Raw genomic sequence first — 27,431 nt, 5'->3', positions numbered from 1 at the left:
GACTAAAAGTTCCATCCATCTATCCAGTTTACCCTCTCACTAGGGTCACGGATGAGCTGGAGCCTATTCCAGCTGAATCCGGGCAAGAAGCGGGGTACACCCTGGACTCGTCGCCGCCTCGCCGGCCAATCACAGGGAGCATGTAGATAACCACACTGACATTCACAAATAAGAACAATTTAGCACCCTTAAATAACCTAAGAAGAGTGTTTTTGTAATGTGGGAGGTAGTCGGGAGTACCTGGAGAAAACCAAAGCAAGCACGGAGGGAACATGCAAACTCCACACAGCAAAGCCAGATTTGAACCCCCAATCTCAGAACTGTGAGATTGATGTACTAACCACTCACCCATCATGTCAACCATAAATTCACAACACTGGATATGCCTTTATTAAAAAAAACAAATGTTTATCTTAACTACATACCTGTATGTCACCTTTGATTTGGATGTTTCATTTACATATAATTACTTTTTATTTATTGTTTCCAAAGGAGCAGAAAAATATCGGTCAACACCACAAAGATAATTAATTTCCTTTCCAGGAGCTTTGCGCTGAATTCTAAGCAACAATCAAAGTAGCAGAAGCTCAGGAGAGGTTTGGAAATATTCTATGACTACACACGGGAAATTGTAACCCAAACAACAGGAACAAAGGCTACAATGTTTTTAAGCTATTTTTGTAAGCTATTTACTAAGGATGTGAGGTCAATTGAAAGAATGTACTTAGAACATTTTTAAATAAAGCTAACAGATCTTTCAGCACTTTCCAGACCGTAAATCAGAGTACAGATTCTAGTGGCAAAAAGTCAACAAACCCTTGTAATAGGGTTTTCATGCAAAAAAAAAAAAGAAAAAAAGAACACACTAGAATTATAAGTAATGAATGTGGTTAAATCTTTTTTTATTATTATATTAAATGGCTGTGTTCAGTAACATTAACTCACACGAGCCTAACAAATTGAACGTCTGTGGGATGGCATAAAAAGTATTATTTATTTATTTATTATTATTATTATTTTTTTTAAATGGTATAACAATAACCAGCAATAGTTAATTTGCATTTGTTTTTGAATGCTGAGAATTGAATTAAGGTTGCTAAGTTTTAAAATGAAAGACATTTTGCAGGGGGTGGATAGTATATTCTAGTAGTAATAGTCAGGGTGCTGTATACTGTTAATTAGAAATTAACTGGAATAACACCAGTCCATGCCGATCTCGAAGACCTTACTGACCTGTAGATGTTGGGGTCCTGCAGATCCAGCGTCTCACTGGTGTAGTCTCGCAAGATGAAAGGGAACACCGGGTACTGCATGAGGTCGTTGAAGGAGCGGCCAGCGTGCTTGTTGAGATGCGTGAGATACTCAAAGTTGGAGATCTGCCCCGAGCCCCACAGCTGTGTGAGTGCCGTGATGTTGCCGTGCTCCAGCAGGTTGGGCAAATCAGACGTCAGGATGTTGTGATACACGTCATCACGGAACTTTGGAACGGAAAAATCCAAAGACCAAAATTACATCCATTTTCTATACTGCTTGTCCTCATTAGGGGAGAACTAGAGTCTATCACAGATGACTTTAGGCGAGAGGAGGGGTAGACAGACCCTTGACGGGTCGCCAAAGAATCGTATTACAGACAAACAACCATTCATACTTATGGACTACTAAAACTTCGATAAACCCAACATGCATGTTTTTGGGATGTGAGAGGAAGCCATACCTTGAGAAAATCCATGCAAGTGAATCCTGAATCTTAAAACTTTGAGGTAGACATGCTGACGCGAATAAAATATGTGGTTCCTTTATCGCCACAGTCTTGATACGCTGGATGCAAGACCAATTTTACCCGAGTGGTTTAATCACTTTCCCTATTAAACTATCCACCAATGGAGAAAGCACTTTCCAGTGTATGTAGTCTAATAATGAAGTGAGAACTCTGCCCCCTTGACCTTGTACAACTGATCTTATGCTTTTTTTTTTTTATTCAATAGTTTACCATTTTAGAAATTAAAAGATGTTTTGATTGAGTAGAAAATTATTATTCCAAGCCACTTTACAATGCTTTACTTGCTCTCTACATTCTTTTACGTATGCAAATGTTTTCATCGCAGGCAGCACGTTGGAGAAGTCGTTTTGCACGTTTGCCTCATATGTAGTTGGTATGCCCATAGGTGTGAATGGTTGTCTGTCCCTATGTGGCCTGCAATTGGCTGGCGACCAAAGCCAGCTGGGTTAAGGCTCAAGTTTACCCATGGTATGGGAAACTGATGGATGGATGTTTAAATCGCATTTGTTGGGAAAGTTTATGCTGTGTTGGAATGAAACAAATCTACCCCCCTTTTTACCTTGCTGTTGTCAAAGGCTAAGAGCAGCGTTCGGCCGTTGGTGAGGAATATCTCCACAGCGTTGTCTCTCAGCTGCCACCATCGCTTGTGCACCTCTTTGATCTCCTCATAGGTCCAAGAGAAAGAGGGCGCCTCAGTCTCACCGTCAAGGCTCTGTTCAAAAGTGTTGGGCAAGTTACTTCCAAATGTCTTTTGAAAGTAAAACAATATCACTGTCTCAGACTTGTAATGCGTCTGCTCTACATCTGCCTTACTTTTGAGTTCATTTCCAACCCCACCAAAAAAACAAAGAGTTCTATGTAAAGTACAAAATTTAACTCGAATTAAAAAGACAGCAATGCCAAAACAACAGATTAGAAATGTTTTAAAAATCTATTGTTTACAAATTATAAAACGACAGTGAATGACATCTAATGACTTGTACACATTCTGAGTGACATCATGATGCACCAGTAGTGCGGTTTTTATGACTAACATGCCTCATCTATGATGCACAAACAGTGAATACAAAAATGCAGTCAATAATGTTATAGTCAGACAGCTAGAAAGTAGGACTTTAACAGGAAGCCAGGTCACAGCGAGAAGCGGAACAATAAATCAGGTGCACCTAAATAGATGATTTCAATAGTTCAATTCAAAAAGTGAAACTCACGTTATACGGTATCATTAAACATTTCAAATTTCCATCTTAATAACCCTTTCAATGTTCTAATTTATTAAGATGGTGAATTGTGGGTTTTCGTTAGCCATAATTATCAATAATAAAAATAAAATTGTTATATTTCACTGTGTAGGGAAACGATATAATATACGAGATTCACTTTTTGAATTGAACTACTGACGTTGTTTTCCACAATATTTTAATTTATTGAGATCCACCTGTATTTGCAGTCTGAGAATTTTAAAAATGCTAGTGGTACACATCTTATTGCCCTCAAAAAGTGTACATGTCCAGAAAAATGACACTATCAGTTCACCACAAGGTTAAAATGCAATTAAATGTGTTACTGACATTGTAATGCGTAAAATATCACCCAAATATTATTAGTAATGTCTTGCATTAGAGCAAAAAAGACTATGCACTGTGATTGCATTACTTTTTAACTCCCAACACAGCTGTTTAAACACACGTTGAGAAGCAAAGCACATGCTCGCACAGTGTACCAGCATCTGGTATAGGCTGCACAAAACGATTAAAGCCCTCAGGTCTTACCTGGCCGTCGTGAGCGTCTGCAGCATTGTCCTCGACAAAGTACATTCCAGACTTGCCTGTGAGACAGCACAAGGCCAGTGAGATTGATGCAACAGGAGATTGACAAACGATGACTAACTCCCACATGTGTGAGCAGAGTCCGCACGCATTCTGGAGCACACACTACTCTCTGCACACTTTGTCTTACCAAGAAGCAGCTCCCCTGCTGTCTCTCTGGAGGGGGCCACACTCATGCAGCGTCTGGTAAACCTGGGTGTAATAAAAATATATTTCTTATCATCACAGGATCTGAATAAAGCAGCGATGCAATGTCTCTAAGCAAAATGGCTTGATTACACATTTAATGGTCCTCCTCAGATCATTGTTATTCTTGGAAAGATCAGTGAAAGGAAAACATATTGTACCTGATGGGTTCGCTGGTGGCTTTGTCTTTCACAGTGGAGGAGAAAGATGAGTGTGTCTTATCCTCAAACAGGAATGAGAGTGGCGGTTTCACCGTGTCTAAACAAAGCAAGTAGGTCAGCGTGGCATCCCTGACAAACGTAAAAGAGCTTTAACACGCTTTAACGCATTTGAGTTTTTCACCTTCAGGCTTACGTCTGTCTTTGAGCAAGTATTTGTTTGGGATGGTGAGGTAGCATCTTTGCAATCGCCGCCGTTCACGGTTAGGCCCTTCAGTTGGGTCCAACTGCCAGGACGTAGGGTAAGATGTCTGGTCATACCAAACAGCACTGCAACAGACCAAAAATATACCATTGACGTCACTATACATGTATCAGAAAGGTTCCAGGACTGGTGTCACAAAAGATGCATTTCAAATCCAAACAACAAACTACAAGTTTTGCGCTTTAAAGTTATACCCCTGGACTCTAATGCACATTCCCATCCCTCTGACAATCCTTCATGGACTCCTGGAAGAATTCTTCCAGGATCCTCAGCAGCTCAGTCCCCTTGATGACCCGCTTGGGAAAGAGGAAAAACAATCATATGGAGCCAGGTCGGGTGAGTAGGGAGGTTGCTCCAGCACTGTGATGTTCTTCTCAGGGAGGAACTGCGGGATGCTCAGGGCACTGTGACAAGGCGTGCTGTCATGGTGAAGCCATGAATTGTCCTGCCACAACTCTGGCTTCTTTTATCACATACTGAATGTAGCAAACAATCTCATTGTACACGTGCTGGTTGATCGTCTTGCCCTCATTGAATGGGGAAACTTGTAGTATGGGTTTGAAACATAATTTGGGGAGCGAGCCCTAGAACCTTTCTGACACACCTCATACTACCTCTAAATGCACTTAACCATTGTGACAGAATCTTTTTCCAAGGGGTTAGTTAATCGCAGACATACAGTAGTCATTTAAAATGCACTAGGCAAGATATATTGTTTACATGTTACAGGTTTGTTTGTTAGGATTGTTTAGGATTAAGTAAAAAAATACTTAACATGCATCTTGTTCAGGGTTGCAGGGAGCTGGAGCCTATCCCAGCTAACTTTGAGCGAAAGGCAGACAACACCCTGGACTGTTCGCCACTCAATCACAGAACACATGCAGCGATAAACAACCATTTATATATACTCACATTCCCACAGGTCACTAAGCGGGATCTAAACCCACACTGCCCGCACAGAAGTCAGGCGAGTGAACCACTACAGTCTGTGATTCATTAATTCATAATTAACTAATTTCCACAATTGTTGGTAGAAATGTGGCCCATGGGCCAAGGAAAATCTAGGTGATGATCTGGATTGAAAAAAAAAAAGATAATTTTCGCTATTTGAGTCATGATAGTGTAAATTACTTTGTGGTATAAAAAAATAAATGGCATAACCTGTCCATGAATCAGGAAGTAGCCTACCAAAAACATTATTTCCCCCACTTTATTAAACAGTTTAGCTTTCCAAAAATGGTTCTTTGCTCTTCAGAGTGCAATTTATTTAACCTAATTAAACCCTGATTCTAGTTTGCTATTTCTTTTTGTAAATAGGCCGCAGATTTACTATGTAAAAGTTGCTCTTGTGAGAGTGGACTCTTCTCCTCTTTACTCAACTTACTTTTCTAGTAACCTGTTACAAATGAATAGCACAATTTCCCTGTCGGAGATGTACTTCTGTGCCCACCGGTCATGCGTGAGTTGCTGCACCAGCTCCTGCCAGTGCCGGCTGGCGCTCAGGTCTGTCTTGTAGAGGCCTCTGATGTGCTGGATGACTTTCTTTCTCTCCATGCCTTGCCGCAGAGACACATTCTGTGTGATGTCAGCCGCGATCTTCGAAATATCTTTGGACTTTCCCTCTAGCCTCTGGATGAGACTGCCGAGAAAAGAAAGTAACCAATACTTAGATTACTAAAAGATTGGAAAAGAGCCTCTTTGTTTAAATGTTTTATTTGCGCTCACTTCTTTTGAGAGTTGGTCATTTTCTTTTCCCACGCTTCCTTACTTGTATTCTCCTCTCCTTCATACTTGAATTTTTCCTGTATGAAGCAAATGAGTAAACAAGTCAGCTTGCATTCGCCACATGCACTTAAGTAAGACAAGGCAAGGGGAAATGCTTGCCTCTTTAATGGCTTTGAGAAGCTCCTGCTTGTGTGGCGCGTTGGGGGGGATGCAGCGGTGACCACAAAGCTTGAGCGAGGTCATGAATACGCCCACAGAATTCTGTTCATCTTTGGTGAGGCTCTCCTTGTGATCGTGCAGCATTTCATAGAGGTACAGTGACAACTTGGGTCCATGCTGTGAGGAACAGATGAATTTGCATTTGAGTCACATATTGTGTAGGAAGAGACAAGCTGCTTGCAGTTGACTGATATATTGCTAAGTCAGCAATACAAGTGGGGTGATAAAGAGCATGCAAACATATATGAGAAGTGTAAGGTACAGTGAAACATCCGACGACAGTCAACCATAATCGATTATGTGATGGTGGTTGACTTCCAGACTCAAAGTAGCCATGATAAAACTATTAACTGTAAAGTCGATATTTTAAGTAAAATTTTTACTAAAACTAGAGTACAGTAAAACTACTCTGTCTTAGAAGACTATTAATAATGCCCAAAAACAAAATACACAATAGGAAGTGTGATCACAGAGCAATAGTGTCACCTAGTGGAGTTTTATAGGTATTGCTGAAATTTAACATGATTTGATGATGCCATCTTGCGTGATGTCACACAAGATGGTGGTTTGAACTCCAAGTTGTTTTACTTTCGAGGCATATTTTTACCAGAAATGTTTTGGGCGAACTCCAAATTCAAACAAAATGTGCTCAACCTAGGAAGGCCCAATGCAAACCTCAACTACATTTGGAAGTTACACACATCCTTTAACACAGATTTATCATCTTATAGATGTACATAAAACTGTACATTGTAATTAGATCAAAAAGAAGAGCTGTATGAAGAGTTATGCCATTACACTGTATGTTATAATTGTAGTTTGAATTGGTATACAAAAGTACTAACATCATAATGAGAGAGAGTTCCAATATTTTGCTCCTCTAATGTAGCTAAACAAGGCAACCAAAAATGAGGAATGTTTCCAAGTAACATACAGCTCACATTCACTCCTCTTTCGCTTGTTGTTAACGCCAGAGGACAGCGGGCCAAAGAGGGTTTTTTTGGACACCACTTCATTGAGCAGCATCTCAACTTCACATTCAGATTTTTTTCTTCTTCATTACCTTGCTCATTTTCTTTTTTTCTGATCATGCAGAGATGGGGATCGCTGGTGCAGGGTTCATTTAAATATGATTTGCATATTTAAATGTAGGCATGGAGAAGGAGGAGTCAGCTACTCCAACGTGCGCTCAATTCTACGTTGATTGGGATGTACGAAGGAAATGTGTTTGGATTCATGCGTACCCACAGATTCATACATCTGGATATTTTTGTGCGTACGACGTTTTCTGGATTTGAGCGTACGCCATGTTTCTTTGTACATGAGGCCCCCTGATGACTATCCCAGGTGACCTCGGGTGAGAGGCGGGGTACACTCTGGATTGGTCACCAGCCAATCAGGGCACATATAGACAAACAACTATTTACAAAAACATTCAGACCCACATACAATTTAGAGCATAGGTGTCAAACTCAAGGCCCGGGGGCCATCGTTTTATGTGACCCGCGAAAGCAAATCATGCTCGTCAACCGTGATTTTTGCTCAAAACTGTACCCGAATTCCAAATTGTCATAATAATCAACAATAACGTTGAGATATTGCATTTTTCTGTTACCAAACCCTTCTTCTACAGTAACTTAAACAATACTTGAACAAACTATTTTCCTTGTCTTCTGATTTCAAAACTAGTTATCCCTCAATTTGTTGTGTAATGGTAATAATATGTTTTGGTGATGATTAAACATTTATATTTTTTCACTGTTCTAACGGCCCTCTGAGGGAAATCATAACTACAATGCGGCCAGAGACAAAAAAAATAAAAAATAAAGAGTCTGACACCCCTGATTTAGAGCATGTGTCAAAGTCAGCTGGCCCGCCAGTATATAGCGCATGTGCCACTAATACGAAATTCCGGAATGCTTTGCTAGTGTGTTGGCGTATCAGTCGAGACCGACAAGTGCCCCCCTCCTTTTCTACTGCAGTCATTAGCAACTATGCTAACAGTCTCCTTGGACAAATTTAAACCTCCCTTCCCAAAAACGGCATAACGTAAGACAATTCTACATACCTCTAGGCCGGGGCTGAGGCTCTCTTTTAGGATGTCCAAATGTCTTGGATCAAAAACAAATTCCAGTGCTTCCTTCCTATCGGACAAGGGACGGGCAGGACTCAGTGCGTGCACCAACAAGCGACCAATTTGGACCCGGAACGTGTCCCGGCACGACCACAAGATCCTTCGCCACTGCTGATGTGGCGCTCCCCCTCGACCAGTACTTCCCTGAGAATCCACACACAGCAATCACAATGAATGTATTACAGCTACTATATAAAAAGAATCACAAAGAATACATTTTACCAGGCTGATTTTGATCCCATCCATCATGAGTTTGAGAATGTCTTTCTGCAAACTCTTCTTGCTGGCAGGTGGCAGTGTGAAGGGAGTGGGTGAGTGTGGGGCAGAGGCAGAGCTGCTCTCTTCATGTGAATGGTCTCCCAGTTCTGGTGTGAAAAGCTGTTGGTCTGGGGAGTCAGGGATGTTCAGCAGGTCAAATAAATCCTGACTGACATCTAAAATGGAAAAAGCAAGTGGATTAGACAGTAAGACTCATTATGCTTATGTAGAGTAATAAATCAGAGGATCACTTTTACAGCTCTGGTAATGAAAAGCCCATGGATCTTTTGGATGATTATGACTATCAAATAAAAAGAGATTGTAGTGTGCTAAAAACACATTTTGATACATAAATTATCCAATTTTGAAAAAAATTCCCCTTCTCCATCTTCAAAACACATTCTTTGTGTGTAGGGCGTGAAACCAAGTTTTCTGGTTGAACTATACACACAGATAGATAGATATAGCATTAAATAATGATCACCACATCCAAAATTCAAACAATTCACGATCCTCAAAAACATAATACCACCATTTAAGCATTTCAATAAACCCCACAGAGGAGCACCGACAATAAAAACATGTTTTACTCTACCATGGTAAATGAGTCTGTTGACAGCAAGGACCACAAGCCTCTGCAGTCGCTGTACAAACTCAGTCTCACTAGCACGAATGGGGTTCTCCTGGCTCATCCTCCTCTGCATCATCTGGTTGAGCTCGTCACTGGCTACAGAGCGCATCCGCATCAGCAGAGAGTCAGTCTGGGCCAGAGAGAAGCGTCGCCGGCCTGCGAGGATGACATGAGCATGTGGGAGTGCAGCTGAGAAAGTGTAAATCTGAGACTTTCAGAATAAATGCACACATGCTCTATTTACCTAAGTGCAGAGAAAATGTATGTCAAAAATCACTGCACACACAGAAAACCGTAACGATTCAGTGATCAAAATTCCATCTGTACAGGAATGATTACCACTGATTTAGTTAATCATTCATTCTTCAGAGACATGCAGACACAAACAAAAGCACCAGTAGCGAATGAAGTTACTGGGCGGATTAAAACCCCAAGTGAGTTGCAGAAAAAAAGGGTTTGAGTTTACTGCAACATTTGGAAACATGTCCCATGTCTGGGACGATGTTCTCTGCTGCGGACCGTAGTCCCAGCTACCTGCATCACAGTGGAACATGTAGGATGGAGCCCCAGTGGGGGAGGGGATGGGGGAGTCCTGGGACAGGAAGTTGAAGGGAGAGGGCAAGGGGATCTGGCCGTAGGAGCAGTAGTGCTGCCTGGGGATGCGAGGGATAATGGAGTCTTTCAAGGCAATGGAACCTTCAAATTAGGATGAGGAAAGGATCAATGAACAGAAGCGAGTGGAGATGTATGAAAACACAGTCGGGAGTTTTACCTATAGACATGGATATAAAAAAACAAATAAAAAACAAAACAAAAACAAAAAATAATAATTAAATAAAACAGAGGGGCCCCTTGTATGGTGGCTCCAGTCTGAGAAACGCACCTGCAATGCTCTTCCTTTTCTGATAAATGGTGTGATGCGGAGAGCTTGGTGCATTATGCGAGCTGCTCAGCTTTTGAGGTCCCTGATTGGCTGTCGTCTTTATGAACTCAATAGCAGACTGAAGGACCCGAAACTGCAAAGCGACTGCCATCTCTGGAACCAAAGTAAGGGAAAAAATTGAGTTGTCAATGTGAGCAACAATGATAAAATGATGAGTCAACATAAACAGCCTTTCAAAAAGCCTCATGAGCCATAGATTGATTAATCAATCAGAAGACAGAAATAAATGAGCCATAATAAGGAATAAAATAATTACAAATGAAAACTATAATAAATGAGGGATGGTGTTCCACTCTCCAGTTATAGATAATGAGCCCTGTTTTGTTCAGCGCCAGAGCTTGACAACTTGATGCAGTGTGGAATGTACATTGAAAACTGATGAATTTTGCATTTCAAGAATCCAGTCCTTACCCTGTGTGCGACGCATCTTGCTGGTCTGCATGAAACCGAGCAAGGTAATGAGATCTTCAATGATGCGGAAATATTGGGACCCTGAAGAGCTGCAGGAGTGGATAGTTACAGCTACTAACAGCTGCTGGATGTCACACACGAGGAGCTTGTAATCATTCAGTGGAATGCTGCAAGAAAAATACCAATCAAATGATGGGATTCAAATACTCGTACAAGCAAGCTCTTTGGACAGAGAGTCAACTAATGATTTAAAACATGGTTCCTAGATGACGAACAAAACCTATTAAATAATGAGTGTGTTAAGAGGAGCGATTCATTGTTCTAGCTGGCATACCCGGTCTCCATGCCGTTGAGGGTGGAGAAGGTGTTGAAGAGCACATAGAGCAGCCCGTGATCAAGCAGGATGTCTGCCAGCTTCGGGTAGGCGTTGAGGAGCTGCAGTAGCATACAGAGGATGTTGTGCACTAAGGAGTTCTCACATAAGGAGTTCTCAATAAGACCCAACACTGGGATGATGCAACGCTTTGTGAATGGGGAGATTGTTTCCATTTCCTCCAGATCCAGACTAGATGGTCATAAAGTAAAACTGCATTAGTTTAAAGGGCAGATGATTTTTCATGTATAACATTAGTACATTTAATACTTGCAGATGGACTTACTCTTCCTCTAGGCCTACTGCCCGGCCAAAAAGCATCTCAAGGAAGCACTCGATTAACCCCTGACTGCCCTGGTGGATGTACAGTTGGTTGGCCAACAGGGAGAAACCGTGATTCTTCAGGAATTTCTCCTTCTGCTCCTTATTGGCTCTACCGAAGTATGCATCCAGCAGCTAGGAGAGAGGTGGAAAACCATGAGTAGTAGGTAATAATCTAATCAAACAGAAAGAACTCACAACCAACTGTGCCATAGCTAATTGTAGATAGGAAAAAGGGCTGACCTTCATGACCCCTTGCTGGATAACAGGGGATGAATGGTTGACCAGGACAATTAGGGCCTCTGGCTGGATCAGCTTGTCCATCACTTCCTCGAGCATGAGGTCTGGCAGCAGCAGGAGGACACCCCTCAGAAGGTCATAGAGGCCAGAGCAGATAAGCACCAGGCAGTCCTCTGTATTGGACCTGCAACATTGAGCTTGTATTTCACCACTCAAGTTTTATACTGTATAACTTTTTTTTTTTTTATTTTATTTTTTTTAAGTAATACCTTGAATTCCTACCAACAAAACAGATTACTTACTACTTTTTATTTATTTATTTTGTCATTTTCAAGTATGGACTGGCTACCAGTTCAAGGATGTACCCCACAATGACACTTTGACAATAGTCATAAACAAACTAGCATCTCTCCAACAATAAGTTGCCATTTTCATTGGTCCGCAACGGGACTCGAAACATGACCCTTCTATTCTTAAACCCAAGTGCTTACAGATGAGCTACCCCAAGTTAAACAAATATGCTTTGTTACATTTCTACATACCGATCATTGGAATCAGTTTTGCTGTGCGGCCTCTCATAACCAGGAGAGTAGGTGTAACTTTCACAGTCTTCAGGTACAGAGTTTCGATCAGCTGCGCTGGGCCAGCGACTGCCTGCCAATGAGCCATTTGGAGCCGGGAAAGCCAATCCCAAACTGGCCAGGTTGCTGTGGCTCCTCTGGAAGGACTGGATACCCTTTAAGCTGTCAGGGCGTCGAGGTGCCTCCTCACTGGCCCAGTCAAATCTGTCCTCAGACTCTGCAACACCCACGCTCCCTTCTGCCAGGCTGTCCACCTCCGTGGTCTCATCTCGCTCCTCTTCCACACTGATTGACGGGGTGCGTCGAGCTCCTTCATTGCCAATGTCCCTCGAGTCACATATCGTTTTCGCTGATTCACAACTGCTGAGGAGCTGCTCGTCACCTCCTCCCTTCTTGAGTGTTTCAGTACTGCCCAGAGCCTGATGGGTGGTGAGCGACAGTTGCTCAATGTCGGCAGCCTCATTCAAGCCACTGTGAGTGAGGCGGGGTGTCAGCAAAGGGGACGAGTATGGCGATGGTGCAAGGCTGGGTGGGCGCAAGGACTGATCCTCAGGCGAAGGACCATGGAGATGCCCTAGAAGCAGAGGTGCAATGATTAATCAACAACTTATCGATGATCAAATTAATCACTAACAATTTTTCATTATCTTTTAATAATTTAGATTTTTTTTAACTCAAAATTTTCCAAATCATAGGAATCCTATTTTTGAATAAAGGGATGGTAAGTTACATTTAAAAAAAATCAGATTCATCGACTAATCTAAAAATAATCAACAGATGAATCAATTATTAAAATAATCATTAGCTGCAGCGCTACATAAAAGACAAAGGCCAACAGTTGAGCATTTTGTAATTCTGCTTGTATACAGCAGCAAAAGACCATTATGTGCAGTTAATTAATTGAACTGGGGCAGGACACACAAACTATATGGAAAAGTATTCAAACGCCACTTATTGTATTGAGTGCAGTAATTTATAAGATGCACATATTACACAAAAATACAAGAGAAAATAAATGCCAATCTCACTGAAGTCAAAAGTTTTAAGGAAAAAAAAAAAAAAAAAAAAAAAAACTAAATCAAAATGAGTGCTACTTCCAAGGTGGAAATCAAGGCCATCTGCAATTTGCCGTCTTCTAGCTGCAAGAAAATTCTCCACACTGCTTCCTCCAATGTCGTATCACTCCTTTACTCCAAACTCATGAGCAGTGACTCAATTGCCTTTTTCAATGACAACATCGATCATTTTTAACTTGAAGGCTACATCGTAGGCGTTATGTCGCATTTTGGGATGATGAAGGTGTGCGTATGTTTGATTTAAAACGTTCACAGTTAAAACAGAGTTCAAGGAAAAAATCAAAAACTGTAAATACAATTTTGGTGGATTAAAGAAAAGCTAAAACGAGAGGAAAAGGTGAAACTCCCGGGATCATCTGAAAATAAGCTGTATTTTATAAGCCACTGGGGAAAAAAAGTTGTCTTATACTTGAACTTTACTGCAATTATTTGATAAATCAGTCTGGGGTTGGGCTATACTGTTTAGATCTTACATGTTGAATTAGTCAGAAACTGTTTGTGGAAATAGTTGGTAGTTATACTTGACTAGCCTACACAGAGGACCGATGTCTCCTTTTTCTGAAGCCTTTAATAAAGATACAAGATATAAAGATACATAAGAAAACATTTAAAACAAGAAAATACAATATTTGGATAAAATAATGTGATTACATTTTAATGAAAGACGCTGTTGAAACGACAGTTGCAATAAGCAATTATGCCAAATTTTCCTTCCAGAGGGAGGAATATGGTCGCGTTATTTATCCAGTTAACAAACACCGTTTCTATGCTTGTGATTTATGATTGTGTGAAAATAGATGCTACAACAAAAATTCGCAACACAAATTTGTCAAGTTACAAGGCAAACTAAAGTCCTACTGGACTTCCTACAAACTGTTGCATGCTATTCCAACAAGACACTAGAGAGTTTTAATGGAGTTGACTTTACAGTAGTAGTGCTACAACTGAAGCAGACATACCATCGTGGAGAGCGTCAGTAAAGACGGTTGGGGAAAGAGACACCACTGAACTGCTGGTAGACTTCCCTACACTGTTTGAGTGTCGCAGGTACATAATAGACTGCACCTTGTCGTGATACAGCTTCCCATCTGACAAATGAGGATATCAAAAGAGCTCAGTTCATTACATGAATACCATTCACATATATCATTACGTTCCCCCGTTGACTCCTCACCTATGTGCAGTGAGAAGTAGAAGCTGGACGGAGTGTGGCAGACGTAGGTGTTGGTAGGTGGGTGAACTGCCAGCAGGAAGTTATAGATAATTTTGAGTAAATCCAGGTGTGGCGGCGATCCTAGCACTTCCTGGATTATTTTGACGAATGACAAACAGACTTCCTGTGGAATGGCAGTAAGGTGCTCATCCCGATGCTCCTTAAGACAAATATCCTGCAGTTAGTTCTTGTCGGCTATGATTAATGGAACTAAACCACCACTTTGTACTTTAGACACACCTGTAGCACTTGGCAGGTAAGCAGGAAGCGGTGCACCACTTCAGCCTTCAAGAACTGACGGATATTGAAGACCTGGTAAGGATGGTGCACCCTGATGAGGATCTCCAAAGCAGACAGCAATGTCTCCCACACGCCACACTAACGAAAACAAGACATACTGTATGTATGAATTCACAATACATAAGGTATTTGCTAATTCTGTGTTGTAACTTCCATCATTTCTGAATTAGGGTAAAATGTTCATTTCTTTTTGTAGTTAATGTGACTCTGCCAACATCATTACACTGTAAAATAAGACACCAGTTTTCATACCAAAGGACTAGGTGTGTCAGAGAGGTTCCAGGACTGGCATCACGAAAGAGAAACTTCAAACGCAAACTAAAGATTTTCCTCTTCATTGTGGGCCAGACGTTTAACCCGCACATCAACGAAGCGATCCGGTGGCATTTGCTTCACTCGATACGTGAGAAGAGGTGAAAGTTGTACAACTGGTAGCTGTTTCACCATGACAACACGGCTGCTCACAATTCCATGACCATCAAACAGTCCCTGGCCAAGAAGATCGTCGCAATGCTGGAGCAACCTCCCTACTCACCCGACCTGGTTCCATGTGATTTTTCCTCATTCCCAAGATCATGGGGTCATCAAGGGAACCCATTTTAAAGACGTGGACAACATCAAAATGGCCGTGGAGCGCAGCTGCAGAGGATTCCAAAATAATCCTTTCAGGAGTTCATTAAGATGTGCGAGAGAATGCTGGGAAAGTCCATTAGACTGCAGGGGGATTACTTCGAAGGGGAAAACTTTGGATTGGATTTAAACTATAGCTTGAGACACCAGTCCTGAAACTTTTCTCATATAATAATCAGTAAGGATGGGCATTTGACTAAAATGATTGACTATAGAGAAAATTAATAATCAACCAAACAAATTATTTTCATTGTGTTGGGGGAGTCTCATATAATGTTCTGACTGCCTGTTTTCAATGTGGTATTAAGCAGAATAATTTGGAGGAGATGCGATGGCATGGACGAAGCTCAACTTCCTATAGCTGACAACATGATGTTCTTGCAGGAGGAGTAGTTGTTGTGCACTCAATTTTGCCTTTAATGCAATCAACAATGAATTCCACACAATCAACAGATTAAAAAATAGATTTTTGCCCAGTTATTTGGATTATACATTGCCTTTGCTTTTTCTTTTAATGTACCAATGTGTGGGGTCTACTGTGCGCTCAAATACAATTGAACCACTTGTATTAGCATTTACCTCCGCTTTGGCCCAGATTTTCCAATCCAAAAGGATGTCTGAGAGAAGCCTGATGTTCTGCACCACAGCAATGGACTCTGAGTCCAAACGGAACTGACCGTCATCTGCTAGGATTAAGATGGGTCCGCTGCAACACCCATCTAGCAGAGTCTAGACCAGACACAAAATGGCCGTTAAATATACAGCACGGTGCTTCTGTTAGTGCTGTTTCACAGCAAATATCTGAGACTCACTTTCAGCATATGATATCCAACGATACATTTGGACTTGATGAGTACTTGGTGTATCATAGAGTAGCCGTGGTAATACTCCATTTCATAGATGCGATGCTGGTTGAACTTGGACAGAGACAAGAGTATCTGCAAGGCCAAAGCCTGGGTCATCTCACAGTCACTCAGCTCCACCGTCTAAAGAACAGACCATCACACTGAATCACGCACAAAAATCTGATCTCTATGAGGATTTTTTTTTCATTTATTCATTCTACACTTGAGATAAGATGCACTACTTGTTGGGTCACAATTACATTATAGGACAAGAAACCTAACCACACTAATACAGTTCTATTTCATAGTATAAAACTTTGGTGTACAAACAGTCTTTGTAGCACATTCATCTTTCAAGTAACAGTTGTCGTGTATATACTTTACGTACAGTACCAATCAAAAGTTTGGACACATCTTCTCATTCAACAGTATGAGCACATGTGTGTCCAAAGTTTTGATTGGTACTTGACCAGGTTTTTGGGGAATAAAACATTTTCATCAAAAGTATGGGCTCTCTGACCTGTGCAAAGAGGAAAACAACATTTCCTGTCCCGCCAATCTTGTGCAGGACACTCTGCAGGCCTTGGGTTTCAGTGGGCAGCAGAGCCTTGAGAGCGCTGGGCTCTAAAGAAACGCTTTGCACTTCTCTGGAGCTGAAGGGCCGCTGGGTAACCACGGTCTTGGCTTGTCCCTTCAGTCTAATTACAGGCTCATAGATAGTATAGACCCTAGGACTGCTGGGAGCATACACAACTGCCAGGCTCTCCTGTGATATAACAAATTCACAACAAATTAGCTTTAACTTGACCTATTTATTAGACTTTACGCCGATCTGACCGGTGTCATCGGTATCGGCCGATAATTAGCATTTTATGCTGATCGGCTTTCATGTCATAATTCGCCGATCCGATCAATGATGTCATCGATCGGCTCCGCACAAGACATTTAACTCTGCGTCGCCGTTGCGTATGAATCCAAAAGCTTTTTTATTTTTAGCCTTGTCACGTGTCTTGTGGCGCCATACTGTAACTATCAGACGGCCAATAAAGTTTTTTTCAATCTTGTCGGTTAAAAAATACGTCATCGATGTGGGACTTTTTTCTTTGTCTCAGACAAACAACATGTAAATTATTTGCAGTCTGTGCACAACTGAAGTACGTTGTGGGGAACGTCATCTAAATGCTTCAACACAAATTTGATCGGCCACCTGAAGAATGTACACAAGGAGCAGGTTGCATTCAAGCAACGCAGCGTGGAAAAAAAAAAAAAAAAAAAAACTCAAACGCAAACTCTGGACAACACCCGTCCATATAGCCGGGACAGTGAGAAAGTTATAGTAAGTATGTCATTAACAGTATTTATTAAAGTAATGTAATTCCAATAAAGTAATTTAATTACAGTAAGGTAGCACCCATTATTTCTGTCATGTTGTAATGTTGATTTGACCTAAACTTATGTCAGTGGCCAATCCTTGAATACCCCCTAGAGGTCATTGATGTTTTAACTTTTGTCTAAAATGCTAGAGAATAATTTTGGGCTGGGATGGGCTCCTGCACGCCCGCGACCCTATGAGGATAAGCGGTACAGATAATGGATGGATGGACAGTACTCAGTATACAGTACACAACTATATACAATAAATGAACAAGTCATGTAAATGGGCCCATTGTTCCATCTTGTGATAGGATCGGTTATCGTTTTTTGATCGGCCCCAAAAAATCCTGATCGTGTAAAGCCTATACAGTAGAGTATTTAGTAGAGTCATAAGTGAATTGAGCCCGGTTAACCCTCATCATATCTCGGACTGATGTAGAGTTGTTGTTGGAACTTTTCCATTATTTGTAAATTATTTCACTCTGGCTTCTGTCCTTTTCTTTTTCCAATGACCCAAGCTATTAACCACAAATCCATGACCAAATACTACAAGGGAACCATTTTCACTCTCATTTAAATAGCTGAGGCTTAACTAGAATATTTTTCCATTCAAGAAAAGTGACATAGTGCAGTGTGTTAATAATGAGTGGTAATTGGAAGGGCATAATCCACAAAAACCATCAAATAGAATAAATAAGACATGGGTTGCTGTGTGTGTGTGTGGTTTTTTTTTTTTTAATCAAAGGAGCAAAGGAGACTTACAACTAAAGCTGTTGTATCCACATCCTTGCTTTTCATCAGAAGCTCCCGTACTCTGTCACACTTGAGTCCTTCTTGAGTGACAAACTTGGAGAATGACCCTGGAAGTCTGCCATAATTGCAGGGCATGATTGAGGTGAGGTCAGGCCCACTAGTGTACAGGAAAAAAGCCTCCTCGGACCCTACTCTGGCCCCTGGAACAGGCGAGCAATAAAGTTTAATCTTGTGAATGTCGGAGAGGCACAAATCCAAAATTGACCCTGAATCAACATTAAGGATGAATAAATTGTACTTTATTCTTTTCTTTACACAATACAGTATTAGTCCTTTCAGAGAACTGTGGTGCAGTTACATATTTTATTGCTTGTTTTCAGCAGTGGGTCCTTTTAAAAAATGAACTGCAACTCTTGATGAATGACAAAGCCATCAGATACTGTAATACTAGAGCATGCATTATAACATTAGCTGCAGCCTCAAATTGAGATAACCTTGAGGTGAGTCACAGGCAATTAGAGGCAACAAGACATCACACAAGCAACACAGCCACTAAATTAAACATGCTTTCAAAATGCATCTGACGCACAAACCATTCAAGTGGTGTCCCTATTTAGTATCACATTTTAGCTTATTTAACTTTATGTGTGCCCTCAAGGAAAAGCACTGACACTAAGTGAGATAATAAATGATTGGTAGGGATTGAAAATGCAATAAGTTAGTTTGTATGTTGAGTTGTATTAGCAAAAGAAAGTCCTACCATTGAAGAGGAGCACCGTTCCCATGCTCCAGTTTAAATGCTGTTTTGTCACCTCCTCACAAGATGGGATACAATGGCCCAACATACAGAAGGTCTTGTTGCTGTCAGAGGATAAACTGGACTTTCGAGGTAAGGTGTAGTCCAAAAAAACTTCACATTTCCTGAAACAGAGAGAAGGCTTAAGGTTAACCCCATTTGGTTACCAACAGGTTTGTGTACGTTTACTGAAACACGTTTGTACTCACATGATGCCGCACACCCAGACAACCACACGACCATGGATGTTCTTCTTGCCCTCAGGCTGCTGGGTGTAAGTGAGGCCGAGATGCTGCCATTGGCCAGGCTGGAGAAGTCCCTCAACAGAGTCTGCCTGTGCCAACAACCCTGCTTTTATCTCGTCATTTGGGTCTATACAAACCCTGTGGGAGCAGTGTACTTAAATATAAAACTTTACAAAGTACTACACTGTGCCTCATAGAAACTCCAGTGTATTGGAACACTCACCTGAATGTGAGTGACCCAGTAGAGAAGTCCGCCCACACTTGAAGCATCAGTGCTTTTGAGCCCATGGATAGAATATGAATTAGGGCTTCCTCCACTACTTTTTTTCCAGCCTGTGGCGAGCCATGGTGAGATTCAGTGGCAGGAGGGTTCCTCCTTTCTGGAAAAAGAGAAGTGCAATACTTAAATGTACAGACTGGGTATCAATGACTTTGGCTGAATGATGTTTCTCACCCTTGTGTGTGTTCCCTGCTCTTTCCTCTTGCTCCACCACCCTCAGCCACATGGAGGCACTGAAGCCACTAGCCATGTGAGGCCAGCAGTTCTGCCCCACCAAGGGCAAGTGGAGAGGAGCAGTGTGCCAGGGAGAGGAACGCAGGTGACCTGTTCTGTACTCGCTGTCTCCCTCCCTGCGACCAGGAGACAGTTTGCTCTTCCAGAGCAGACCAACACTTTTCCCTCCAGCAGTGCCATTTGATCTGGAACTAGGAGACAGTCCTCCTGGTGTTGAGGCCCCAAGGATTATTGGAAAGTCCAGCAGGTGAAGGGGCTCTATGGTCACATTGGCTTCAACAATTTGTAAGATGCCCTTCAATAAAATCTCCTGGGAAGCAACATAATAAATAGGATGTGAGAGAAACAGTCGCTTCCTTTTGCATTGTCTTAGAGTAAGTCCTTTTAGCTATGACCAAGAGTAAGCTAAAAATAATCAAATGTGTACGCATAAATTAACTGTGGGACCAGTGTTATACACCAAAAGTAATTAAAAGAAAAAAAGCCTTGAATTCTGCACAGCAGCATAGCAAACGATCACACAAATTTATGTGACAACTGCACCTTTGCAGCTTATACAGTATATCACTGCATTGCAATCTTCTTTTTTGGAAACGTGTTTCTGGGTGAGTATTTATAAATGATGTCTCCTGCCTGATAGCACATAACTGCGGTGGTAATTTGTAACAGCACATCTGTTCTCCACACATGGGTGTCAATTGTATGAGGAATGGGGAGGGCCCCAGGGAGCAAAATGTGTTGTTGGTTTCAAGAACCAGGAGGTAAATATAGGAGAAATTGACACCAATAAGTACATGTTCGTGCCAAAATAAATGTATTCAGATGTGATGCCTACAAACGCTGTCACACTAAAGGCTTCTTTATACTTGCGCGGACAGCGACTGCGGCGACGTCACTGTGGCTGTAGTTTGCCTTTATACTCTAGCGCAACCCACACGCGCAGTTTTGAAAATGTACTGCAGTTCACCTCCAAGTTGGGGGTATCGCTACGGCTGGTGTTGGCTAGGACACCACAGGGTGGAGTTTCCTCTGCATTATTTTGGCCATTTTCGGTAGCCGTGTTTCCTTTCCTTTCAGTAACAAAGAAGAAAGCAACTACAATGGTGACCGTGGAACAGTGTCTGCTATAACAAATGGACCTAGATGACCAGATGATACGTTTAATTATGCTGCAAAATCAATTGAGAAGGTGGCGGCGCAGATGGTATGTAGAACCAAGGGGCACGCTGAGTACATCATCACAGCATGTGACTAAAACGGACCAATCACGAGAGATGACCTCTGCGGCGTTCGACGCCCAGCAACAATTTTTGCCGCGTGCCCGTCAAGCTAGGCAGAGGGGCCGCGAGGGCCAATTCGTTGGTCACGTGATGCAATGCGGGCATTTTCGGCCGCGCGACTCGCGGGAGTATAAGTTGGATGCACTTAAACCTAGAGACCCGTGCGTGTGACAGATGGGGTTTACTACTTACAGTAGGTGGGGTTTTGTCCAGGAAGAGACGAATCAATAGGGCCAGTTCCTCTGCTGTGATTCGCTGGCTCACCATGGCAACCAGCAGCTCCACTATAACAGTCTGACAGTCTGAATGTAAACCAATTAGCAAGGTTACACACATGTACAGTTGTTAATTCACAATAACTCAAGAAGAGCTTTTGCATCTCACAATACATCTAAATGTCAAATTTCCTGCAACATAATTCTAAATACAGTAGCTGCCCAAAATTATCCAGGAAATCAATAAGAAGTTTTATTTGTTGAATGAAATGGTAACAAAAAATATATATATATCTGCAACAAACCTTTCAGAGAGTGGTCTGCTTGGCTAAGTATGTTATGAAAGCCAGACAGGATGGTTTTGACTCCTCCCTGTGAGCATCAAAGCAAGACGGCAGTCATACTTGAGAGAGTCCAGTAGGGGAGCAAAAGATAGACAATTGTATATTGGTGGGGAAGTTCAAAGAAATAGAGGAGGAAAAGTTAGTCTGACCTGGTCATAGAGCAGAGTAGCATTGTGGTTGTTGGCGCGAACTGCACCGAGCAGGCTGTGAAACACATGACTCACTACCTCCAGGTCTGGGGAGCCGGTGGCCAGTAGTTGCAACTCGATTGTACAGATCTCTGGAAAAAGCAGCACGCCACGCCCGGGACCGTCTGCCACTGTCGCAAACTCACGCTGCACAGACTCCACCTTCAATCCTGAGGAAACGGCCAATGAGATGCAACACTAAATCAGACACACGAGGGAAAAACAGACAAATCTTAAACCTCCTGCTGACTGACACCCCTCTTAAACGACCCCAGCTGGCTGCTTAAACCAGAGGCATTGCCTTCTTCATTTCCAAACAGCTGTATTGGTGACAGCTGATAAAATGAATTCATCTCTTTCCTGTGCTCAAAGGAGTATGGGAGTTTCCCTTTGCTTTCACGAGCGCAGCCCAGCAGACTCTCATGTGCCTTGTCAGACATTCTTTTATTCATGAGTGATGTAAATCAAGTTCACACTGCTCAATTTACAACCAAATATGGATCTGGTTGAAGCTTGAACTCAGATGCAAATACAAATTTAGATAACTTTCTTGTTCCTTAAAAAAAAAAATAATAATAAAGTTTAAATGTTGGACTGCCAACTGTCCAATGAATATCAACCAAAATTTGGGGGACTTGTTTATTTTGTCTGGAAAAAACAGGAAGCAAATTGTTGGCTCTTCGGATTAAAAAAACATTAACAACAACAAAAAAATAAATACAATTTGGGAGCTACAAGCTTTTCATTAGAGAGCGACAATAGGGGTTTCGTCCATTTTCTGCCAGAAATTCTCCAGAGCACAAACAAACAAGTCATTAGGGAGTAGTCCCTTTTGAAGGAAATGATCACTACATTACAGTCACCATGCCCACAAAAATGTTACCTTCATAGGAGGAAAAAATAGCCTGTATGTTAACTTCCTTATTATATGGGCCTGCCTTCACTGGCTTCTTGGCCACTTCAGAGCCAATTTTAAGGTCCTGCTTTTAACTAAGATTTTAAATGGTTTAACACCAGTGTATTTAAAGGAACTTGTGGAAATATATGGTTTCTGTGCTTGGAGGGGAGTTTATTCCAAAGGTAAATAGGAAGCCGTTTGGTGAACGAGCCTTTTCAGTTCGAGCCCCAATTCTGTGGAACGCTCTTGCACTTGATGTTAGGAAGGCCTGCTCAGTTTAAATTTTTAAAATCAAAATTAAAGACGCACCTTTTTACTCTTGTTTTAATTTATATATGGTGTCCTGTTTTAATGGTGTGTTTTTTGTTTTGTTTTTGTTCCTGTTTTTATTTACAAAATTGTTTTAATTTGTTTGTCTTATTAAATGTTTTTTAGTTGTTGGTATTGTACCTGTACCTGTACTTTGATTGAAAGTGCGCCATAAATAAACTTCCATCCATCCATCCATCCATTTTCTGTACCGCTTATCCTCACTAGGGTTGGTTAAACAATATATTTCTCATTTACTCATTTACCAAATTCATCTAAAGCAATAGGACATCAATTAAGAAGGAAAACTATAGAAGAGAGAGGGGAATTTTAAACCAACTGGTCTCGAATGAGACCAGCATTTTGGATTCAAGGTTGGGCATGTTTTCCAGGAAGTAGATGTTTAATAGAGATTGACAAATCACAAGATCCAGCTCATGCAGTACAAGGAGCAAAGTAGCCTGCAGTTGTACAACAAAACAATGAGTGTATTCTAAGTTGAAAGAGAGAAAGTGTCTAATTAGGCTGTCTGAAACCTATATGACCAAAGCAGAAATGCACCGGTTATATGTGCCTGATGGGGTTAAAAAAAATGTGAAGGAATATTTCTGCAATGTCATGCAAGTATTCAGAATTTTGTATTACCAAACATCATCACAGCAGAGGATGTGGTATTGTATTCTTCAGTACATGAAACTCACAAACACGTTCACACACCATCACAGTTAAAATGCACAGAAATAATGACTTCTTTGTCATTACTGGGAAAAGTAAACATTTATACTGGGAGAAGTAGTACACATTTGAGGTTTCTCAAGGTTAAAAATAAAGAGGCTTAGAGGTTGAGGAAAAATATACAACTTCTCAATCCGTCAAGACTAATCTGTTGACATTTATTACAGACAAAAACAAATAGTAGAGCAGGAAAGTAATTCAGATAATTTATAGTTAGAGCCTAAAGTGAATCCAGTGACTGTGTGTGCCCGTTTTGAAATCAACTGCATTAGCATTAGCTGAGCTGTAGGTTCTGATAATGATGTGTTGCAGATTCTTAAGGATCAATAAGGTGCAGTGTGGTCCTACCCTCTTCCTGGTTGGCCATGTCCTCAGGGTTGCTTTCGCTGTCGGCGTCGTAGCCCTCCTCCTCCTCTTCCTCCTCCCCAGCGGGCTTGACGCCACAGCTCTGAACGCCGTCCACCTCCTCTGATAGATCTCCGGCTGGGGCGGCCCCTTCAGCCAACACTTGGAGCTTCTGATTGAAAGAGGGCAAGAGGAAAAAGAGGGGGAAGAGGAAGCAAGAGAGATGAGGAAAGAGATTGAGAGAGGAAGAGAGAAAAAAGCCAAATCATTTTTTAATACGTTTTAATCCCAATAAAAGCAAATGAATCATGCGTGAACAAAATGCTGAACATATTTTGAATTTTTTTTAACTGATGCGGAAAAAAAACTGTTCTTGTTAACATGAATGTCAGCTGACTCGTGCAGCACTCAGGCGACCAAGTTCCTGGTTTTGTACGGCTAGTCATCATAAGGGCATGGAGGTCCGTGCACACTTACGAATACTCGAGTAAACAAGTCTTAAGTGTTAACTGATGTACAGTTCATTGCCCGTAGAGCGAGCACAAGGTCCATGTGACAACATCCCAGAAGAACAAGCGTTTGACTGTGATGGAGGAATAGCCTTTTGAGTTTCACAGAACAAATTCAAATGGATCATGAGACCATCATACACTGCATGACTCATTAAGAAAGAACTTAGTGCTTCAGAATTAGGTAAATCTATTATATAAAAAGATAAAACCTTACTGTGTCGGAACAGGCTTAGTCACACAGGCATTTTAAGAGCCTCACTAACAAGTGGCTTGTTGAGGAGAACCAAAACTTGATCAGTGTAAAATAAGAAAAGTGATTCTCTTTCTCTGTTATTTTCTTTCACGGTCTTATTTCACTACAATACAAGAACATTACATGAGGTAAGAGCATAAAAAAATGCATGTCACTTACAGCATCTCCAAAGGCAGGACTCACCCAGACTTGCTTTTCCTCAGGGGGATCGGGAGAGGATGACACGTCGGCCAAAGCCACTCTCAGCAGAGAATCAAAGAGTGGCACAGCAAGGTCAGAGCTTACTACCCCTGAGCAAGAGAGCTGGTCTCTCACTTCTAACAGGGTATCTCCCACTGACTGGAGCTACATAGAAGACATGAAAGAAGATTTCTATCTTGTGTTTGATAGGTGAAGATGAGTTTTATACCTGATAAGAAAGCTCTGAGTCTGTTCTCTGCAGGGCTGAGTTGGCACTGTGAAGACAAATGGCCAATAAGGCCTCAAGAAGGCGAATACTTTGTAACTGCCACTCTTCCTCCAGCCTCTTTGTTGGATCTCTGGTTTTCCCCTCAGCTGGAGCGCTGTTAACTGAATCTTGACCTGGTTCATCTACTCCCAACAGAGTGACTGGGACAGTGAATTCTGGGCTACTTTTGGCCTTGAGTTCCTTCTTCTTCCTTGCTTTGCCATCCTTGGTTTTACTGGAAAGCTTCTGAATAACCATGCTCATAAGGCGCAAACAAACATCCAACCCTCCTAGTCTGAAGAACTGTCTCTGGAACAACGGGTTGGCCAGGTAGACACACCGACACACTGACCAAACATCAGCCGCCTTTCGTATCTGTTCTTTGGATGGCAGGGTCACGCTGTCTGGAGACAGGTATGCCAAGCGCCCACCAAGGGGCTCACTAGCTGTACTGTCATAGCCTGACGTGTCTTCAGAATCATTAGCAGAGTCTCGGTCACAGTCAGCTTCTTTGCTAACGCAAAGAAAAGCAACACAGAGGAAGAGGTTAATGACATGGAGGTGCGTCTCGGCTTGGCTACGGCCTGCTCCACGGCCCTGCCCATTACGACTCTTGTGGCGCGGGTATGCCTCTTTCAGCCCTTCATAGAACTTGCTGAGGCTCTGTGGACCCTCTCCAGATCCCCTAGAGCAGAGATCCTCAGCCAGGTTTGAGACGGTCTGCTTCTCTTCGGCAACAGCAATCTCCAGCTCCTGAAGCGTGCAGTCAGCCTGCTGGTGTCCAAGGCTGGTTATTAGAGTTTCAAACACCTTCAAAGCTAAAGAGCATGTCTGGTCAAGGTACACCAGTTCTGTCATCTGGTTGAGCCCATTGCAGCTGATGAAAAGATCTCGAATAACCCTGTAATGGAAATATTCGTAAGTATTAAGGTTTATCTGAAGAAAGTGTCATCACAACAGAACATTAACATTTGTTTTTTATGACTAGGTCACATCCACCCATTGTCTCATGCAGGGAAACGGCAAGCTCCATTTTAAATTGTTGCATTAACTGTGAGACAACGGTTGTTTTCATATTTTTACTTTATAACCCTACTGTTTTTAATACCTTGTCTTACTTTTAAAATACAATGCATGCCACTAGAAAACAGCCAGTACCTAGCAGTGACGAATAATAAATTATGTTATGGCGTCACAAGGTAAATTAAACCAAAAATGTGTTCCCCATCAGGGAGATTTATGGTTACATTGGAGATGCTATGTGATTGTACACTATTATATAAAAAAGAGCATTAATATGTGTGCAGTGCACTGTGTGACCTCTAAGTATAACCTCCTGTTCACCTTAGCTATGTAAAGAAAAAAAGTTTCTTATTTATTGTAAACTCTCTTGCCTGCCTCAGGATTGTTGCAAATATGACTTTTTTAACAATTTTTTTTCCAACGCGAATTCCTTTTTTATTGCCGTAAATGTCTGTGAAAAAGTCCAATTGCAGACCAAGCTCAATTGTATAGACTTTAGGTATAGGCAAAATAGAGATAATTAGATGATGTTCCTTGCCATCCTGCTAGATTACGTGTGTAGTCATTAGAAGTCAACATAATACAATTGCTGTGACAATTGAAATTTAATATTTTTAGTCAGATTAACAATTTATCATGCACTTTATTTCTGTATTTGACAAAATGGGGACTTCATTACACCATTGTTATTACACAAAGCACACAAAATGCATTTTTCAAAACGGATTCATTTCTAAAGTTACCTCTGAGTTAACATTCTTTTAGGAGTAGACACTCAACCAATACAGAACTGTTAGCAAAAAAATCCAAACAAAAGTCAGTTGAAACTGCAACTTTATGTTATGGAGCTGTAGAAAAACACAGCCTCTTCTGGTGGTCCAGTACTGTACTCTTGTCACATAAGACATCAATAGTGCCCTGAGGCCACTTCCTAGCCACAAAGCTTTATTAAATTATTGACTAGCGTCAATTAGCAATGACAATCTTAAGTGGATTTAATATTCAGGCTGTTATGTAATCTACATTTAATAATGAGGAGAATAAAATATCAATTTTATGAGATATACATTTACAAATCAAC

At 41.5% G+C, this 27,431-nt stretch overlaps 1 protein-coding gene across 10 annotated transcripts in view; it reads right to left on the bottom strand.

Moving 5' to 3' along the window:
* Positions 1-27,431, bottom strand: part of lyst (lysosomal trafficking regulator) — a 63,235-nt gene that overhangs the window by 10,212 nt on the left and 25,592 nt on the right. For 2 of the 10 annotated variants that reach the window (XR_009790721.1, XM_061789476.1), the window contains exons 6-41: positions 25,289-26,228; positions 25,039-25,224; positions 24,118-24,286; positions 21,789-21,997; positions 21,601-21,667; positions 21,273-21,382; positions 19,741-20,110; positions 19,510-19,666; positions 19,251-19,424; positions 19,006-19,166; positions 18,255-18,445; positions 16,639-16,884; positions 16,086-16,259; positions 15,853-16,002; positions 14,584-14,721; positions 14,305-14,503; positions 14,090-14,218; positions 12,016-12,628; positions 11,477-11,657; positions 11,199-11,368; positions 10,874-11,104; positions 10,540-10,706; positions 10,069-10,221; positions 9,720-9,881; positions 9,150-9,341; positions 8,519-8,730; positions 8,231-8,440; positions 6,103-6,279; positions 5,944-6,020; positions 5,669-5,857; positions 4,138-4,283; positions 3,957-4,053; positions 3,740-3,801; positions 3,553-3,608; positions 2,340-2,492; positions 1,234-1,478 (exon numbers count right to left, since the gene is read on the bottom strand). Coding sequence is in view for 9 of the 10 variants with exons in the window: in XM_061789476.1 (XP_061645460.1) it covers positions 1,234-1,478; positions 2,340-2,492; positions 3,553-3,608; positions 3,740-3,801; positions 3,957-4,053; positions 4,138-4,283; positions 5,669-5,857; positions 5,944-6,020; positions 6,103-6,279; positions 8,231-8,440; positions 8,519-8,730; positions 9,150-9,341; positions 9,720-9,881; positions 10,069-10,221; positions 10,540-10,706; positions 10,874-11,104; positions 11,199-11,368; positions 11,477-11,657; positions 12,016-12,628; positions 14,090-14,218; positions 14,305-14,503; positions 14,584-14,721; positions 15,853-16,002; positions 16,086-16,259; positions 16,639-16,884; positions 18,255-18,445; positions 19,006-19,166; positions 19,251-19,424; positions 19,510-19,666; positions 19,741-20,110; positions 21,273-21,382; positions 21,601-21,667; positions 21,789-21,997; positions 24,118-24,286; positions 25,039-25,224; positions 25,289-26,228 (7,263 nt within the window). In the remaining variant the exon portion in view is untranslated. The remainder of the gene's footprint in view (positions 1-1,233; positions 1,479-2,339; positions 2,493-3,552; positions 3,609-3,739; positions 3,802-3,956; positions 4,054-4,137; positions 4,284-5,668; positions 5,858-5,943; positions 6,021-6,102; positions 6,280-8,230; positions 8,441-8,518; positions 8,731-9,149; positions 9,342-9,719; positions 9,882-10,068; positions 10,222-10,539; positions 10,707-10,873; positions 11,105-11,198; positions 11,369-11,476; positions 11,658-12,015; positions 12,629-14,089; positions 14,219-14,304; positions 14,504-14,583; positions 14,722-15,852; positions 16,003-16,085; positions 16,260-16,638; positions 16,885-18,254; positions 18,446-19,005; positions 19,167-19,250; positions 19,425-19,509; positions 19,667-19,740; positions 20,111-21,272; positions 21,383-21,600; positions 21,668-21,788; positions 21,998-24,117; positions 24,287-25,038; positions 25,225-25,288; positions 26,229-27,431) is intronic. The other 8 variants (XM_061789482.1, XM_061789483.1, XM_061789478.1 and 5 more) reach the window with 7 other exon arrangements.

This window comes from Phyllopteryx taeniolatus, chromosome 11 (assembly GCF_024500385.1).
Source record: "Phyllopteryx taeniolatus isolate TA_2022b chromosome 11, UOR_Ptae_1.2, whole genome shotgun sequence".
In the NCBI taxonomy this organism is placed as follows: domain Eukaryota; kingdom Metazoa; phylum Chordata; class Actinopteri; order Syngnathiformes; family Syngnathidae; genus Phyllopteryx; species Phyllopteryx taeniolatus.
This window is presented reverse-complemented; position numbering and strand designations above follow the sequence as displayed.